The sequence below is a fragment of the Ailuropoda melanoleuca genome, chromosome 8 (assembly GCF_002007445.2).
Source record: "Ailuropoda melanoleuca isolate Jingjing chromosome 8, ASM200744v2, whole genome shotgun sequence".
Lineage (NCBI taxonomy): Eukaryota > Metazoa > Chordata > Mammalia > Carnivora > Ursidae > Ailuropoda > Ailuropoda melanoleuca.
Genome location: NC_048225.1, coordinates 11,494,376 through 11,514,297, shown reverse-complemented (window position 1 = coordinate 11,514,297; position 19,922 = coordinate 11,494,376). Strand labels below are relative to the sequence as shown.

Below are 19,922 nucleotides of genomic sequence, written 5' to 3'. Positions count from 1 at the left end.
CCCAAAAAGTAATTATCGAAACTTAATTGTATTTCCCAGAAGTGGTTCAAATGGACGTCGGAGCTTTAACCGGGGCAAGAATCGGGTCTTTCAAAAAATTGCTCTTTGGGAGCATGGGTGCCTAATCAAAGCAGATGTCGAGGAATGTCCCTTCGCGTCCGCTTGCCCCTGTTCTCCCCAACACCCCAGAACATTCGTGAACTAGGGAAAGAGTTGATAAGACTAAGGAACGTCTAAGAAGATGAAGGAAGGTAAAAGAAGAGGAGCCAGCCATTCTTAGAGTGAATTTTTATCATTATAAATGAGTCTAGCCTTTGCCAGAATTGACATAAGGACTTTAAAAGTGAATATTTGAAATTAATAAAAAGCCCACATACATGACTTTTGCGGTGACTCTGATTTCCTACTTTATCCTCATCCGGTTCTTGTTGTGAAGTTGAATGCAGTTGGAAAACTGCGGGCCAGGTCTGAGGCTTCGGAAGGCCTTAGGTCGTGGACTTTGGGCAGCTCCGCCTGCAACTGTACCAGGTACAGAGGAGCATCCAAGTTAAATTGGATTGTTTTGCTATGAAGATTGTTTTCTAATGACTTCCATTTTGTTTTTTAAATTACTAATAGTGATTTTTTTTGTCTTTATAATTTGCAACTTCTTTTTTATTAAGGCCTCAGATTTTTAGAGACGACTCAAAAACCTGTAGTTCCTACTCCCTGAACCTTCAGTGCCCGCAGTGGGGACCCATAGCCTGCGCTTTCCTTCTGTTTTCATTTTACTGAACTCTGATAGAAAATCTGAAATAGTTTATGAATAAGGGCTGGAAACTGACAGCAAGGAGTGCATGCGTGTGTGTGTGTGTGTGTGTGTGTGTGTTTGCATGCACGCTTACACCCATAGGCCTCCGTGTGTGTCAGTTTCCTTCTGGACAAGGTAATTTGTCTACTCGTAGTTATTGCAGAAGCCCAAAATAGTAATTCAAGAAGTATGAAGAAGTACTCAACAGGTGCACAAAGACTTACTCGATTTTTCTTCTCGGTAGTGGCCCTCCGAGTCCCCGAACTTTCTCCTCCCCTAGGGAAGGACAACGGACTGTCTGTTGTCTTCCTCCTGATCACCACCTCTGTGTTTTGTTCACAGCTCTGAAGGACAGCAGGTTTCAGTTGCTGAATTTTTCCAGCAGTGAACTCAAAGTGTCGCTGACAAATGTCTCAATTTCGGATGAAGGAAGATACTTTTGCCAGCTCTACACTGACCCCCCACAGGAAAGTTATACCACAATCACAGTGCTGGGTACGAAACGTGTGGGGTTGTGTTCTGGGAAACGGAGTGGGGTGGCCCTTACTACCAGATGGCTTCCAGCAGCAAGGAAGAGGTTAATGGTAAATTTTGCTGTTCCAACCTGTTTGAGGAAGAATCACCGCCCATCTTGCTGAATTTTAAAAATAGCCTATTTTACCAAACACTCTAAGGAATGGCAATCAGCAGTCTTTATAGATCCCACCTGCTCTTAGGTTTCAACTCTCAAGCTTCAGAAGCAAAGATCAAGAGAATTTAGAGCCCTCAGATGAATCACTCACCACATGAAATGTCATTGCTTTTAAACGACCAGGATTTTTTTTCCCCTTCTGTGCAGGAGAGGAGGAGGTGGGCTACCACCTCTATACCCCGTGGCAGAGCTCGCTTATAAAATCTACCTAATGATTTTTCCTTCTGAGTTACATCTCATTTAATGTTGTCGATCTTCTTATCTTTGGCTTTACTTACTGCCTTGTGTATTGCTTATACTCTAGATGATGCTGTAAAAATCATACCCCATGAACACACACTTTGCACAAATTGCAACCTTTGGACGTAAAAGAATTAAGAGCTTCTAGGGAGAGAAGGCTGATAATAAGCAAGGACTGCTGACAGGCTGCTAATGACACTTGTAGTGAGTTGAATGTCTTCAGTTACGATCACCAGGTTGTGATTTTCAGGAAAATCCCAGGTGCTAAGTTTTTATATTTAGATTTTGATAGAGTCAGCAGATATTCCTGTGTTGAAGGTGGTCCGAATTAGTCACCTTTAGATAAATGTGTACACCAGTACATAACAGCAGCTGATTTGGATTTTTGAAACTGAGTTTTCAAGGACATACACTATAGCATGAGGCAAGATCTCTGATTTACACCCTCAGAAAGACGATGAATCAAAGTCTATTTGAGGCAGCAGAGTGCAGCTTTTCGATGTAATGATATGAAGATTAAGGAGGAAAGATAAATATGAAGGACGTTTCTGCTTGGTTGTGTGAACATATATGTATTTATGGATGTACATATAGGGCTGCTGCCTCATTACTCTGTTTAAACACAGCTGTAAAAGGGAAAATATTTCTTCATTCATTAAACTAAAACATGTCCCTAGTGCTTACATACATGTTCTTGATAAGAGGAATACTGATTTTAGGAAGTCCTGTTTCACGTCAGGCCATGCAATTTCTAACGTGGTCTGTGTTGAACGATAGAAGACTTTCAGATGTACGTGTCTGCTTTAATTTTAGCATCAATCCCTATTAGACCTGCAGAAATAATAAAGCGTGGAAGGGTTTATTGGGATGACTTATTTTGGCATTTTGCATGTGTGCCTTGAGGTTTTCTGTCCCTGTAGTTGTTCAGAAGTATTTGAAAACGCGGTTCGTGCAGCCAGTGACTTACTCCAATAAGCAGACTTCAAGCTGACCATCCGCCCACTGACCTGCCATTGGTTATGGTCTTTCCACAAGAGTATCAGCAATGGAATGGAATATTATAGTTTTCAGAGAATTTTTCTACAATACCTTTTAAGTATGACTATCTTTCACAGGAAGAAATGATAAGAAGAGAGATGAGCCCTCTTGCCTGGGTTACAAAGCACATGGTGCAAATCTAGAGTCGTAGCCTTTAAAACAGACCCTACTGTTCTGTCTCACAACCTTCGTGTCCTTTAGCGTGGGTGGTTTTCAGTGAAGTCCTAAATGCTGCTGTTTCGAGACTTTTCCATGAAGGTGCACATCTTTTGTTTTCAGGAGTATGTCTGGCCGTAGACAAGCAATGAATGCCCATCAGTTTCCAAAATCTGGTACATTTGTTCATAGACCCACTGGATTGGGCCAGTTTGACTGAATATACCCAGTGCTTGGGAGTCAGCATGACAGCACTAGACTTTTGAGAGGCATTTATGCCTGTAATTCTGTTGGAGGTCTGATTATTCTAGAAGTAATAGGTTCCTGCTTGTATTGTATAGAAGCATTAACTTAAACATACTTGAAAGTAATACCAGTAGATGCTCTTTCTGCAGATATTATGTATTCATTTAATACTCTTTCCATTGAATTGACTCTAGGATTCTTTGACGGAGTGAAATTGTTGTCATCAGTGTTTGAGTCTTTCACATTCCAAAATCTGACAATTTCCACTGATACTCATATATTCAAACCTTTATCCTAAGGTTTAGAATGTTCAGATATTCTAATGAATGAAGAGTGATCTATTAGCATCTTCGTTTCTATCTGTGTTTCTCTGAAAAGGACTCCATATATACTTACACAGCTGTCAAACTTCTTGATGGGTTGAAGATGCTCTTTTTCGTGCCTGTGTCTATTAGTTGTTTGAAGCATTTAACAAAAATTTCAGCATGATTATAAGACAGAGAGATGGTTTATTTGTTAGTTACTATTACGTGTATTATCTGATCCGTGTAAAAACTGAAAACTCGCCGATGATATTTTGCCAGCATTTGGGTGCCTTTGAGGATATCCATTCACTCCTTCCACTTGTGTGAGTTTGTTCCTTTCCCCAGATCGTAATGTAGAACTTTCTTTATACCAGTATTCGTGGAAACAGTGGAACGAGAGAGAGAGAGTACACCGCTTTAAGATAAATATAGTTACTGATAATAGCAGCTAATATTATTACAGTCCTGTCCTTCTCAGATTAGTGTTCACTCTTAAGATTCCAGGAACAGGAGAAGCTAATTATTTCAAAGGGTTTTGGAGCGAGATTTCACATACTGATCAGCTTTAAGACTCCTCTCTTGTTGTAATTAACGTGTGACTCATCTTGATATTGCTGATTTTTTTTAATGTTGTAGGCGTAATGTTTATAATGAGCACTCTTATAGATTTGAGGTTAGCTAAGAAGAACCTTGACATTTCTTTGCTATTTTCTAGTACTTCCCCCTGTGATTTTCATTCAGGTTTTCATCTGTATGCACCTCCTTACATACATCTTTGGTTATTTCCATTAATGGCCACAGGCAGTTTTTACTAAATGTGTCTGTTTAGTAGAGCACGTTTAAGTATATTCTCTGGTTAGTAGCAGTTTTAATTCATTTTTCCCACAAATGGATTTTTATACTTTACTAATCACTTTTGTATTAAAGTAAACTTTGTTGAGTTGAAGGGAAAACAGGGTACAACTAATAGACCAAAGTAAACTTTAAGTTTTTCTTGTCCGGCCCCATTTTTTCCAGAAAGACTTAAATCACCTTGTTTATATTTTCCAAAGCTTTCTTGCTCTTAAAAAAAAAAAAAATCAGAGTCGTCAACTTTATAGCTAATGTCAATAAGCCATTGTGATTCACATGATCAGATTTGATTTTAGGTTTGCAAACTACACAGCTCCCAGTACCCTTGACTGTTTCTTCTTCTCATCTTAGCAAAGTCAGAAATCCTGGCCGCAATCTTGAGAACACTGTGGACTTGAAATAAAATCACTCAGTTCTTTCTCAGGATGCTCTTCTCAATGATAAACAAGTCCTTTATTTTTCTGCGCTGGTCCCGTTTTCCAAGATGTGGCAAGTTGTCTGCACGTTTACTTTAGCCATGAAGGTAGATGATGTCAGCTCTTCGGGAAGATGACCCGAGGACCTAGCACGGGTACGGGCATCCCCCTAAAGGGTTAGGGGACTTGATGGCGTATCTGTTGCAGGAGAGGAAGAAGCAGCATGTACAACGCCAAGCAATAGGTGATCCATAACAGAGAGCGTGTCTTTGCTGTTGGTCAGGCTCTGAGCCTCCAAACAAAATCTAAGAGGCATTGGTAGGTGTTCCTCTAGCCTCATTTATACATGCGCTTTTCCATCTCCTTCCTTTGAACCAGCAGACGTGGTTGGTAATGCGGAAAGAGCATGCTTTCGTCTCCGTGACCACCTCCATCTCACAGGGAGAAATACCACTGAAGGGAAGCAGCTAGGGGCGGTTAGGGAAAGCCTGTGATGAAGAGAGCTTAGCTGTCTTCAGGCCCAGCACAAGAAGGGCGAGCGTGAGGGAAAGAGCCCCAGGAACACACAGGACACAGATGCCTGACAGAGTCTGTGTCGGAGGCTGGGTGCCATTGAGACTTGACAGTGACGCTTGCCTGAACCTTTTTACAACTCTGGGATCTCTCCCCATCACGATTCTCAGGTCACCACCAAGGTTTCTCTCCAAAGTTACACAAGCTGGCTGGAATCCAATGGACTCCATTGCCCTCTTTGTCCTATCCAAAGAGGATTGCTCTTCCTGAGTCATCCCTACTCAGTTTGAATTTCCTTAAATTGAGTACAATCTCTTCAGTTCCCGTACTCAATCCCATTTCCCGTTGGGCATCATGGCGTACGCCAACATCAGGAATGATCTCCATCATTCTACTTTTATTTTTGCCTGAACCTTGACAGGAATTACTATTGTCTGACTGCCATTCCTCCGTGTGGGGGGCAGGGGGAGGGCATTCCTATGTCTTTTACTCTTTGGTGGCTTCGTCTTCCTGCCTCTTACTTTGTTCCTCCTAGCTCACCGAGATCTTATTTTCTTCAGGCCTGGGCAATCTTTTCCTCTGACATTTGCTCTAACAATAGCATCCTGTTTCAATATCCCTATGCTACTGCACTCAGAATTTGGTAGTATTTGTTGGTCCAAAACATCTAGTCTTTGTGTGTATTCCCTATCAGCTCTCTAGGTGTGTGTGATGAAAATCTGTAACCATCCTGATTGTCATCTTGCAAGAATATCTACGTTCAGGAAATAGCTAGCTGAAGTCGTCCCATTTACTTTTGTCACTGCCTTTCTGTGTCTCTTAAAACACTGGCAGATGTGCAACTCCAAATTGGATGTTAGACTATCTCTCTTTATGCTTATTATTATTTTTTTTAATGTAAGCGAGGGTAGTTCTCTGCCATGTTTAACTACTCATTTGGGCCATATCACTTTGACAACACATCCAGTTGAACAAATGTGTTCTTTTCCTTTTACACAGGGAACAAAGAAGAGGCCCACTTTTGCTCTAATAGTCACTCCTGCACACACACACCGCACACGCTGTCTTGCTGAGAAACATATGCAACCCACCATTTTTCCTTTTCCTTTTCCATCGCTCTCTGTAGGAATTTTCAAGTGCTTCAAGTCCATGTAAAAGTCTTCCTGTACACAGAATTTTACACTGGACTCAAACAGTTGGAAACCCCAAATACGTGGTTTAATCCCGTAATTTATTGAAGCAGTATCAGAGATTTATTATTCAACTTGATCATCGGGATGGCATGTTTATGCATATTTAATTTCTTGTTTCTCTTCTGAGTTGAGAAACTTATTAATCATAAGTCTCAGAACTGTCTTTGCTTATTCATGGTGGTCAGGGCCCAGAGTCTGAGATTCACGCTGCTGAATCCCGTATTCTTACTGATTTTTGTTTCAGGAAGCTCCATCTTGCAGTAAGCTGGCACCTGATGTGTCAACTGAGTGTCCTAAAAGATAACATGTTTTCTCACCATCCCCAACACCCTACCTACTCTGGATTTGATATTCCTCACTTTAGCCCCCAAATATTTTATTCCATCTTATTACATATGCTTAATATGCTTAAAGGAGAGTGGTTTTAATTCTGACATATAAAATGGTCTTGCAGGCACTTAATAATCATTTTCATCTTTGCTTTCTAAAATCTGGAGCATTAGATTTCAGGACATGGGAAAATTGCTGCAAATTAACTGGCATATCCTATCTTACTGCATCTTTCCATCCAGTAGATTTTATTACTGTGCCATCAATTGGAGATCTTGATTGTATCCTGGTTCTCTATGGATAATTTTAACTGAATGGAACTGGTTCTGAAGCACAAGTTGTCCATGTGTTCCGTGTGTGTTTATGGTGAGCGATTCTTTTGAGAGACTTGAAGTTTTTGATCTTTGCTGGTTGTCTTTGGAATCTTTCATATGAAGATTGAAATCCAAGGGTTAAGTTTAAGGACAGGTAGCCCTTCCAGATTCTTCCCAATAAGGAAGATAAATTCATTAGTGTGTACTCGTCTCACTTGTAGATCTGTGTTCTGGTCGGTTTTCTAATAACCGATGGGTAACTAATACCACTATTGTTATAACTTGTTCACTGATGACTTAGGAGTGGGAGGCTGGGCATTTTGTAAGATAACTTTAGGAGAGAAATTCTGAATTAACAATTTCCACATAATTCACACTCTTCGATGATGACTTTGTACTTCTTTTTCCCTCCTGTGGCAGTTCGTTTTAAAATCCCATCAGGAGTGTCCATTAGTTGTCTCCTCCTTTTGGTAGCAGTCTTGAGAGTTTCTAATGAAAAGAAGGCTACGTGCGGAAATGGATTCTGTGTTTAATTTGTAGTCCCACCACGCAATTTGATGATCGATATCCAGAAAGACACCACTGTGGAAGGCGAGGAGATTGAAGTCAACTGCACCGCCATGGCCAGCAAACCAGCCACGACCATCAGGTGGTTCAAAGGGAACAAGGAGCTAAAAGGTGAGGTGCAGGCTGCCCTGTCCGGCATTAGTGGGCAGGCCCCTGACTCCAGCAGGGGCACAGCTTGGGGGAAATTAAAGATGAATGCCAAACATGCCCCTAAAACAAAAATATCCACTTAGATAGGGCTCCTGATCCATCACTAAATGCTCCTGAAGCCGGAGCGTAAAGGCATTTTATTGAATCTAAGGCATATCCTCCCGTGGTTTGAGGGTTTGTGGTGATAGGTGTTGCTAGATTTTACTCCGGTGCCCGGAAAGAGCTAGAACTCTTTAGACCAGGTAGAACCACTGTTGGAGGTGTCCCCTGAACTCCGGGTGTCTATGTTGTCCCTCAGTTCTCATTTACCTTGTGACCTAGAGTGGGTCAGCACCCCAAATTCTCATGTTAGACATTTAAAAAAAAACAAAAAAAAGTTACCAGTCTTGATGGTGAATTCCGAGTCATTCTAACACGGATTACTGCACTTTCAGCTGGCTGACTCTGTGCATTCCTGTAGGGGCAGGTGTGTTAAGTGCGGGAAGGAGTGTATCCTAATTGTGGATTTGCGGGCACCCCCCCCCTTTCTCTTAGAATCTGTAACTCACGTGCACGTGTCACTAGCCTGCTCTTTTGCAAAGTTTGCAGTTAGTGATGGCGGTGCAGGCCGCTCCTTTAATGCTGTTCCCCATCCTCTCTCCCTCGGCCTAGGCCGCCCCAGGTTTGATTCCTGTACTCTCAGATTTCTGCCCCCTTAGCCAGCGCCTCAGCCACAGCCTATCCCCTGGTTGACCCTCCTATGTCAGTCATCCTGAGTTAAAACTTGTGTGTCGGCCTTCCTACCCCTTCCTTCCCAGGGCTGCCTTGCAAGTAGTACCCAGGGTTCAAACAGCTCTGGTCATTTGCCAGAAACGCCAGCTGCGTTTAGCCATTTCTGCTAAAATGGGGATGTTAATATTACAGATTGTATGGAAGTCTTAGGCAGACGAAATGAGTGAATGTTTGTAAAGCAAGCAGCTGCTATCTGGGCCAAGGTAAGTGCCCGGTGTGTGCTTGTTGAATAAATCAAGAGTGCCAGGAAGAAAAGAATAAGGCCTTTTAGAAAAGGGATATAAAAATCTATATCTAGAAACAGATAAATCTATATATAACAGCTTAAGTTTCAAAAAGCTTGCTCTGTTTTAATCTCCTATTTCCTAGGTATGGTTTTGGAAGGAAGGAGTTTCTCATTTCCCCTCTGCTTTTCTAAGTGAATTGAGCCATCAAATGCGTACCGATAAGTACAAAACATTAAAAGAAAGTTAATGGTGCGCCGTGGCCCGGGGAGAGCTGAGTTCAGGAAAGGGGCCGCCTTGGCCTATTCATCCCATCCGGAAGCCTCCTCCCTTCTTTTCTGGGTGTTCTTGGACGTGTCTCCCATCTGGCCCAAAGCCTCTATCTTACTTTGCTCTACTCACTGCCGCTGCTTTTTTTTTTTTTTTTTTTTTTTGGTTTCTTCCAAAAGTCTCAGAGTTTAAACATTTCAATTACAATTTCAATTACGTAAATCCATTTAGTTACTTTCCCTCTTAATTATTGCCGATGGAGGTGGGCAGAGGGGGTTGTTTATATCTCTTTTCCTGATTGAATTACTTTGGGGATTTGGATGATGTCCTGGAATTCTTAAACCACATGACAGCCTACTAGATGTTTCAAGTTCAGATGGTGGTAGGGGTGAAAAGCACTTCTCTTTTCCTCCTCCAGAACGCCATAAGCAGTCAGATGGCAAAGTGGTTCAACTTTCAGCTGCCTTTTTGTGGGAGGTTTTAAGATAGAAGACAACATATGTAATATATTTAAATCAAAATAGTATCTATTATGTGGGGTAGAAATACATCTTACATACTCTCCTGCAAGGTTGGAAAGTAGAAAACTATGTTGGAAAGTAGAAAACTATCATTTTAACCGTTATCTACCCACAGCTTACCCTTATCCTGAGTTACTTCCATCATCTTGATTAAAGTAGCAATGTTGAGGCGGGGAGAGGAGCCTATGGAAACAGTGATAGGAATTCACACAACTCTGATTTCTTGGTATATTCCATGTCCCCCAGGCAAATCAGAGGTGGAGGAGTGGTCAGACATGTACACCGTGACCAGCCAGCTGATGCTGAAGGTGCACAAGGAGGATGACGGGGTGCCAGTGATCTGTCAGGTGGAGCACCCAGCTGTCACCGGAAACTTGCAGACCCAGCGGTACCTTGAAGTACAGTGTGAGTACCTGTGTTGGTCCGTTCGGGCTGCTCTGACACAGTAGCACTGAGTGAGTAGCTCATAAGCAACAGTCATTTAGTCCTCGCCATTCTGGAGGCTAGGAAGTCCAAGATCAAGGCGCACCAGCATGGTTATGTTCTAGAGAAAGCCCTCCCTCTTCCTGGTTCGTAGCCACTGCGTTCTCACTGTATCCTGTCAGGGCGGAAGGAGCTGGAGATCTCCAGAGCTGCTCTCACAAGGGCACTAATCCCATTCCTGAGGGCTCCACCCTCACAACCTGAGCACCTCCCAAAGGCCCCGCCTTCTCATAGCATCCCAGGGGGCATAGGGATTTCAACATGGGAATTGGGGGAGCAAGGAACACAAACGTTCGTTCAAATCATAGGAGTACCTGAGCGTGTTATCCTGAGGGCATGGCGTCGCAGTTGCTTAAAAACACTTCAGAAGCCATTTGTTGAATACATATGATAGAGTTTATATCTTGTTGTCTTAGTAGTAAAATAATCAAAGGATTATTTTACTGAAACACTGCCATACTACAGAGTGCCAATGAGGATTTTCAAAATACTACATTTAACCCAAATGTAAAACTTTAAAATGATTCCAATCTGTTCTATCACATGACTTAATTAATTGCATTTTATGAATGTTGACTATAATCATTTCTATGTTAGCTTCACAACCAAGGGTAGTTCCTTCCACTTTCTTAGCCCCAGCAGAAGTGCTGAATATTTTTTATAGAGGGGCTTTTATTCCCATTCTCCATCAGCATTTTGTTTTAAATTGCATGTTCTCTTCCATTTTTAGCTGAAAGTATAGCAATGAGTTTAAAAGTGGAACTCTTTGGGATTGGTGCCACAATCTCAATGGTTTCATCAGTAACAGCTAGATGGTGGGGAGTGAGGTTGTCTCCTCACTGTGCCCAATGAACTAAAGACACTCTCCTTATTTTCTCTATGGACTCCTCTGCTTGCCAAAATGTTTTGTGCACAAAACCATCCTAGTAGCAGAGTTGTGGCCAAGTAGTCACTTTTTTACCGGAGCTTCTGTAACCAAGCCTCTGAAAGATTGCAGGTGATATTTGAGTGTGCATAGTGGGAATGGTGTAAGAGTTTGGTTGGAAAGGCAACCACCGGGGGTCTGATAAAGGCAAAGCATTACCATCCGTTAATTCTTCTGTTAATTTCCTGGGGTTGCCATAACGAATTACCACAGACTTCGGGTCTTAACACAACAGATTTATTCACTCATAGTTCTGGAGGACAGAAGACTAAAATTGAGGTGTTAGCAGAGCCACACTCACTCAAAAGGCTCTAGGAGAAGAGCTTTCCTTGCCTTTCCTGGCTTCTGGGGACCCCAGATATTCCTTGGTTTGTGGCCGTGTCTTTCTAGTCTCTTGCTTTGTCTTAACACGGCCTTCTCCTCTTCTCTGTGTGTCTCTTATAAGGACACTTGTTGTTGGAGTTAGTGCCCACCCAGGTAATCCAGAATGGTCTCCTCTCAAGATCCTGAACGTGATTACATCTGCAAAGACTTCTTTTTCTGAAGAAGGCCATATTCGCAGGTTCCGGGGCTAAGAAGTGAGCGTGTCTTTTGAGGGCCACTGTTCAGCCCACTACAATCTCTGTCACATGTATACATTGACTGAGCAAAACAGGGGCCAGGGAAAGGTGTAAAAAGTGGCTTCTAATCACTTCTCCACCTTGTGGTAAAAACTTGCTTCTAAGGCACTAATCCCATTCCAGCCTTTTCTTACTCTGTGAGTTTGGCTCAATTTAACATTACATGATGCAGGTTTTTCTTGTTAATTCATTTCATCTCCATCATTCTGTAGCTTCATTATGGGCATCATGCTTATAATTTTCATATCACTAAAACTATTGTGGTGTAATGTCCCTATAATGGGAAAACAGAAATGATCAGATATTATCTAAATTGGCAGATAGTAGATTTCTTGTGACTTTGTTAATATGTAATTCATTTAAGCAAACTTAATATCCATTAACTTTCCTTGTAGGGGCCCATTAGCTTTAATAATACACTAACTCCTTTGTGAAACCTGAGTAGACATTCACCCAGTCCCCACCCCTGAACTCTTTCAGTATCCCCAGAGTATATTCCAAATAGAACATAGCCCCACCCACCTATGAAATTACACACACTCCCAAATGCAAAATATTTAAAGCACTACGCCTCCTACCTCTTGGAAGACTTGATAATGATCTTTATAAGCCTTGTCTTCCATATTCTGTAGATTCAAGAGAGATTTGTCCTTCTAAGAACAAGGAATAAAGCTCCATATCTGGATCCATTTGATGCTTCAGTCTTAGAGCACTGCTAGCCGTCAACCACAGGGAAATAACCAGTGCCTTCCAAAAACATAGACACACCTATTGATCATTTTTACTCTAACATGGCATTGTTGCTGGGTTTTTGTCTCACAGAGTTGAAGAATGAATCTCGTGGGCAATAGGGTGAAGGAAGTGAAAGTTTCTTAAGGGAAGATGAGAACAGAAAGGAAAGCTCTCTAGAGTGAGAAGGGGGGTCTCTAATGGGGGAACTTGGTAAATATCTCATCTATAACATTTAGGACAAACAAGGTGGATTTGTAAATATTAGGAAAATATCTCATCTATATTTAGAACAAACAAGGTAGATTTGTTATATTTCCTTCTTTCTGGTTAATATCTTGTCTGATATTTCTCCACATCTGGGGTTTCTGTGAGCCTGGTTACAGAGCCCCCTTCCTGTCACTCCCTGCCTACCCCTCACCGGTCCCTTACTCAGCACCTTTTTATGGGAGGTTATTGTTTTTTGGTTTTGTTTTTTATCCAAAGTGAGCCACACAGGCATTTTCTTCTCAATACCTCATTTTTCAGAATGTATGTAAAGAGAAAGTCTTTTTACATAAAAGAAGGTTAAGAGTCACCAACCATTATTTTAATCTGAATGGGAATTGAGAGTCGTCTTTGGTATCTTAAATAAGACTCAGTGCTCAAGAAAGTTCCCCTGACAGAGTGCCTGGGTGGCGCAGTTGGTTAAGCGTCTGCCCTCGGCTCAGGTCACGATCCTGGGGTCCTGGGATCAAGTCCCACATTGGGCTCCCTGCTTAGCAGGAAGTTTGCTTCTCCCTTCTGCCCCTCCTCCCACTCCTCCCACTCGTTCTCTCAATCTCTCTCTCTCTCAAATAAATAAATAAAATGTTAAAAAAAAAAATGATGATTCACTACCCTCCATTCCTGGAGCACTAGGAACGACTTGGCGGAGTGGGCTAGGAATTCCTTCAGTAGCTCCCCCAGACAGGACTGGAACCTTCTACCTCATTTCCTGCCAGCTTTACTCTCCTGAACACCAGCAGCTGTGCAATAACAAAGAAGCCCCCTGCCTCCAATGCCTGAGGCGCTCAGTCTCTGGGCGCTAAGGCTTTGTTGGTCCTTGGCCATTGTCAGTGGTTCAGCTCCATCCCTCTCATGGCCCTCTCTCTCTCTGCAGACAAGCAGCACGGCGTCTTGATGGCAATGAGAAGAGATACTTAAATCCATGAGATTCAGCAGCCGGTCTGCATGGATGTGGAATCATTTTGGATACTCTGTGAGGACTACTGGACCCTCATTTTATAATTGGCCCAAACCCTTAGCATCAGCAGTTCTTAACCTTCTTAAAAACTCCTTTAAAAATCCCATAGACCTGGAGAAGATGAACAAAATCACGTATCCACTACACTTTGCTTCCAATTTAAGGAGTCTGTTTGTCCTACAGAGTTATCCTAGCTTCATTTATTTGAGGACCAGTTTTCCTGTATCCACAGGTGGTCTATACTCTTACCTCATTTAGAATTTGTCTTTAAGTCACTTTATTGCTTTTCCCTAACAAAGACCTGTGAAAAAATATCAAATTAGGAATTTTATTTTGCTATGCGTGTTATGTTTAATAAACATCAAAATAAATACATAACTTTTATTTTTAATGTCCTTTGCTACCTGAAAAGATTTTTTAGTATCATTTATAAGCATTAGGTCATATCACCAAGAAATACTAAACTGGCCCATGGACCTCGGATTAAGAACAGTTCTTCTCTGGGTAGATAAGACTACCTTGGGGGAACTCTGACCTGTTGGAATTGGTATTCATTATACTCACTTGGTTCAATCCTGGCCCATTTTGCTACATGAAGCCTTCTGGAAACCATTTTCTACCTCATCTAATATCTATGGCTATTAACCAGCATATGAACAGGGTTACCTGACAGATAATGGATTTGAGTTCTGTATAAACTATGTTCTTTTAAGAAGATACCTTTTAAAAAGGAAATAACAAAGACCTACATTGTATATCGTTAAACAGCTTAGCTTAAAAATGACGGGCAAAAGAGGAGTGGTAGAACGGAGAGCTACCATTTCGTGTGGAAGACAAGGCTTGAGCTACCACTTGGAATTGCTTTTGTCTTGTGGATTTAAGTCCTAATTAATTGAACACAGAATTTTGCAGTGTTTGTTTGTTAGGACCCTTATTTGTGGTACCAGGAGAAATTGTTGTGCCCAATTATGTGAAAAATCAGCCAGATGTGTATGCTGTCATACTTTTAATAATCTTTAAGTTCGTGGTGAGTACAGATATTAATTGTGTAGTATGCATGGAAGTGATTAACATCAATGTAATTTATCATCTGGAGATTTCTGAACATAAATAAATGAGTTGTTTTGTTCAGCAAGGTGTTGACCCCTCAGAATTAGTGAATTAAAGCCCCCCCCTTTTTATTATAAATATGAAAGGCACCACAATCAGCCAAGTGTTCAGTTATTTGATTTTCTGGGGCATTAGCCGCTCTTGTTTGTGACATTTCCCTGTTGGGTGCTCGTTTGCAAGCTCATTAATAAGGTTTTCTCATAGGAACGTTGCTGGGAATGAAGAACATACAGTAGGGCTCTTAGTTTTCTGGCTTTCATTGTGAGACTCCGCAAGGCTACGGCGGCAGCAGCACACAGCTCAATGTTTAAAACAGAAAATAATTATGCGCAAAAGCTGGAATTCAAAGATCTCCTGCCTTAGATGTTAGGCAGAGAACAGTTTTGCCTTTTAATGTTCTGAGCTATATAACACTAAATTCCTTCTGTGCATTTTTTTTTCTTCTGCATGTCTGTGTATGTGGCCGTTGCTCAAATTTACAACACGGTTGATGATAACGGAGCGTGGTCCAATTGTAGCATGGTTAGTGGAGGTTCAGATCTGAAGGAGTGTACTCTTGTCAAATAAAAGCCTGTTTAAAGGAGAACAGTTCACTGTCTGAGCGTTAAAAGAAAACTGTTTAAATAGCATCAAGGTGGCAACACATAGCGACGTAAGCTGGGAATTCAAAGAAGAGCTGTGACCCTCAGTGTGAAATTCAGATCGCTGTGCAAAGTGGGAAAAGCCTCACTCTGGACTGAGGTGAATCCCAAGCTCTTGAATGGCTGCCGTGTGTCTTTCGCTTTCCCCAGTCACAGCCCTGCTCTTTGAAATGGCTTACAAAAATCCTCATCCTGCGAGGGTTTTGTGTGTGTGCCTATTTGTTTAAAAAGAGAGAGAGAAAGAGAAATTGAGATGAGTTTTGAAAGGGAGAATGAAAACAAAGACTCTAGAAATGGATGTTTGAATACCTTCCCTCCTCCGATTATCATCTGATGGTTAATTGTGTACGTAGGCATCATTTGCAAAATGAGTTTTATTGACTCCGTATAGGCAGATATTTTGTAAATCCATTTTCCTGTTCATCCAGGGTCCGGAGAAGACTGGATTTCTCCTTTCATTCCCTCAGTTGGGGGAAAATTGGGCATTGAGGGGATGATCAAACCTATTCTCTTTCTGTGCCAAAATAAATGTTTCTCTGGTATCGACAGTGCCCTGCAGTGAAGGAGGGATAAAAACCTGGAAATAGGAAAGTCTGTCCCTGTGTGGAGTGGAGGATAACACATGGTTTCCCAGAGCGGCTCCTGTATCCATCCTTCCCCCGTCATCTCTGTTCCCAGATTGTATTCCTCAAAGCACAATAGCTGGTGTTCCCCGATTTGGCCTCTTTCTCTCTGATCTCCTGTCTCGTCTTTGAACAGAATCCATTCTTCTTCCCACTCTCCCTTCCTTTAATTTTTTTAAAGCAATGAATTGAGTTTCGGCGAAGTTATTTTGTTATTTGTTATTCCTCGTGGAGACCCCCTGATTCCAACGAATGTCGAAGCTGTCATTTGTTGTGTGATCACAGAGCAGGGGCGGGCCCACCGTCCCGATATCATTAACTCGGGGGCTTGTTCTGGACTGTTCTGTAACACCCAAGGGGACAGGAGATAGAGGGACCAGTATTCAAAAAACAAAGAGTAAGTGTCGGGCCAAGTCTGTTGTGAGCAAGACTGGAATGACGTGACCGGTCAAGGAAGAGAAAGCCACCACCTCTGCCTTCTGAAGGCACCCTCTGTAGACGGAGGCCTCTGACTAAGGATGCTCCGTCCACCTCTCGCTGTCTGACCTATTGTATTTGCGGAAGCTGTGTTTCTGTGGCTGTGGACATTGAGCATTTCCACTGTGAAACTAGTCTTCTAATGGTTTTTAACTCAAGGTCACATTTCAGTTCTGTGGAAGGTTAAATGGTTGTGAAGTTAAAATCTGAAAATCGAAAACGAGTGGTCAGATAACATCCTTTATGATTTCCCCTAAGATCCCACCTTAGAGATACACCAGAAATGCTAAATAAATGTGTAGTGAAAGGGAAGCATGTAAATCAGAACACCTGGGCTGAACCTCAAATTTTGGGAGCTGGATTGACCTTCCAGAAGAATAATACCATTATATTTTGTGCTAAGGGCTATTGAAGTGATTCAACAGGGAGGCCCTGAGACTGAGGTAACTTATGCCTTGGGTAGCCTACGGGAGCAAACGAAAACCTTAGCCCAAGTCCCCAGGCTCCCGAGAAAATGAAACTGAAGCCACCACCAATCAGGAACAGCCAACTAGGCTTTCCCCAAATAAGGCAACTGCTTCAGCCACAGCCAATCAAATAATGGCCCTTGCTGTGCTTCCCTGTCTTCTCGTAAAAACCTTTCCCCTAGCTCCCGTGGCTGGAGCATTTTCAGTATGGTGTTGCCCTGTTTGAATCAGTGGATGCTCAGATAAACTCTCGAAAATGTTAATGTGCCCAGTTTATCTTAAAACAAGTTTAAGACATATTCATGATCTGACTTTTTTTTTTTTTTTTGTCAGTAGCAGAGCTTGGAGTAGGGGTCCATGCCCTGGTATCTCTCCAGTTTCTCATGCATTCATTCACTCGGTAAACAAGTATTGAGTGCCTACTGCATTTGCCGGGTGCCGGCCCTGTGCTAGGAACCAGGATACAAAAGACCCAAAACTTTTCTTTTTACAGAGCTGATTTTCCTATGGAGAAAATCATGCTGTAAGGCTTTTCCTGTCCAGCATTCATTCTCAAATTTTAAAGATTTCTCAAAGATAGGGAGGAGTGCTATATGAGTGTGCCACCCGTTTCAAAAGCACTGGAAACAACTTTTTGCCGCCACATCACAGAATAAAATTTTGATTCTGTTGGGTAAACAGTAATTTCAGTATCCACAAAACTATTTGGAAGTTGCAACAGGCAGGAACTGCATTCTGCCACAGTGATGTGGCACATGCTTGTTGGTCCCACATCTCCCACCATGTTTGACTCCTCCCACTCCTAATAGCGCCGTCCTCCTCATTGCAGTGCTCAGATTCATACAACAGATGTAACAGCAGGAGGTCCTTCACCTGGCAAACAAACAAAATAAATGGCAGTGAGAATTATTCATGAATGTTTTATGACATTGGAAAGCAAACCTTTTGCAAGATATGAAACTCCTGTGAAGGCTCGGTGTGACTGTTCTCAAGCCAGACCCAATCACCTCCTGGTAGCGGACACTATCTTCCTTCAGTGCAAAGCTGGCCTCTCCCGCCAATCCAGGCAGCCGTATCGTAGGAGCCGATTCTTGCCTCGAGCTCCAAAAAACCCCTAATACTCACCAGATCTTAGGTTAATCTTTGCATTGTCGTGCTCCTCCAAACTGGGGTAATCCTCCGTGATTGACAAAGACTTTTCAGTTGATGCTTCCCCACCTGAATGCGCAGGCGCTGACCCATACTTCTCCCAGCCATTCCGATACGTCTGGGCACTTGCTGCCCTTGAGTTCTCGCTGGTAGAGGCCCTGAGACCATTAGCCTTTGCTCCACAGGATTCCAGTCCTGCTGTAACGGATATTCGGAAATTGGAAGAAATCTAAATAACGGCCATGAAGAGCCGGTGTCCCTAATGCAGTTGCAGGAGCAAATTTGCACCCAAGCCCTTGGGCCTGGTTGCAGTTAGTGCATCAAAGGACATTGGATGCCCACATTCCCTGATTTTAGAAGTTCTTGGCGGGGGGGCGGTTTCAGGAGACCCTGGGGTAATAAGTCTAGTGCTGGGATATCAGGCATCCTCCTCGTGCCTCAGCTCTACTCCTGTCGGGTACATGGGAAGGATGACATCCCAGGCAAAAAGAAACTGCAAAGTACCCTTTTGTTTATTTTTTTTAATAATTTTAAAAACCTGCTACGTTAGTGTTGTGATCTAGAGAGAAGGAAGCGATGACTTTTCATTTACATAGGAAAGTGAATACAGGTTACAGAGTCTCGAGCTTCATCTTCCGGAAAGATCATAGAACGTGGTGCAAGGTCAGACTGGCATGAAATCAATTGTAATCTGCCAGCAAGCTGTTCTAACCTCTTTAAGAGTTTCCTTTTATATATATATTTTTTTCCCTTTATAGAGAGAGCAAAGTACATTTAAAGAAAGTCTCATCAAATTGGAATGTCTTTCTAATATTATTTTTTTAATTGGTTGCTCCTGCAGGGTGACCCAAAGCCTCCTGGCATTTAACCCTCTGCATGACTTTGACTAATGAACGAATTTTGTCTGCTGTAAGAGTCTTGCTAAATGTCTTTTATAGGGTTTTTAAAAAATGACAGTGTATTATGAAAACCTCAGATCCCTCGACCTAATTGATTGGCTGTTGGTGATGCCATCTCTATAACTGTAATGTTCCATAAGTGCACAGACCTAACTATTTTTCTTATTTTTATATAGCAGTTCCATTTTATAATGACATTAAGCCATTCTGAGCGATACATTTCTGGGTAGTTATTGCACTTGAGTAGAAAGTGTCATCTGGCTTGTAGCCTTGTGCCTTACACCACCAACCGAGGCATAAAATGATCACCCAGAAAATGTACTGGGCCTTACCTCATTACTTAAAAATAAATCTTGGAGTCTGGGTCTGTCTCAGAAAAGCTTTGGTGGGTTATAATGTTTGATTTATGAACATAATTAAAATATAAATGATGAGCTTTGGGCTATTCAGTCAGCCATCTGGATTGTGCAGGATTTTGACAAACTCACATTGTAGTCAGGATCTTCCTGGGAAAATTTAACCTCCCTGAGTTCTAGAGGCGCCAGTGGAATCCCAGGGTGTCTGGTCCACCTGTTGAGCATACCTGAGTTACTCTTTCAGGGCAAAGGAAGGGGATGGATCTTGGCACACAGGCTGCCTGTGTGGGTCGTAGGCTGAGCGTGAAGATGGTTCGGGCACCCCAGAGCCAGATCATACACGGATAAATGCTGCCTGTGTCAACACACTAGGACATTTTTCTGTATAATACAAACAAGATTAATGTTTACCTTTTCTGCCAGCTATTAAGGTAACTGTGGCAGCTGTGCCCATAAGGAGATGGTAGATGTTTCTCCAGGAACCTGAGGAGTAAATTGGGAAAATCCGTTATCAAAATTGAAGGTGCATTTACTATGGCTTTGTAGGATTTTTTTTTTTTAAATATAAGTTCCAGGTACAGTAGATCCTTAGCTTGCTCTTCTAATTTCTGTGAATAATTGGCATCTGGGA

At 42.1% G+C, this 19,922-nt stretch overlaps 1 protein-coding gene across 5 annotated transcripts in view; it reads left to right on the top strand.

Moving 5' to 3' along the window:
• Positions 1-19,922, top strand: part of CADM1 (cell adhesion molecule 1) — a 321,733-nt gene that overhangs the window by 257,338 nt on the left and 44,473 nt on the right. For all 5 annotated transcript variants that reach the window (XM_034665807.1, XM_034665806.1, XM_034665804.1 and 2 more), the window contains exons 3-5: positions 1,133-1,285; positions 7,625-7,762; positions 9,834-9,992. In XM_034665807.1, coding sequence (XP_034521698.1) covers positions 1,133-1,285; positions 7,625-7,762; positions 9,834-9,992 — 450 coding nt within the window. The remainder of the gene's footprint in view (positions 1-1,132; positions 1,286-7,624; positions 7,763-9,833; positions 9,993-19,922) is intronic.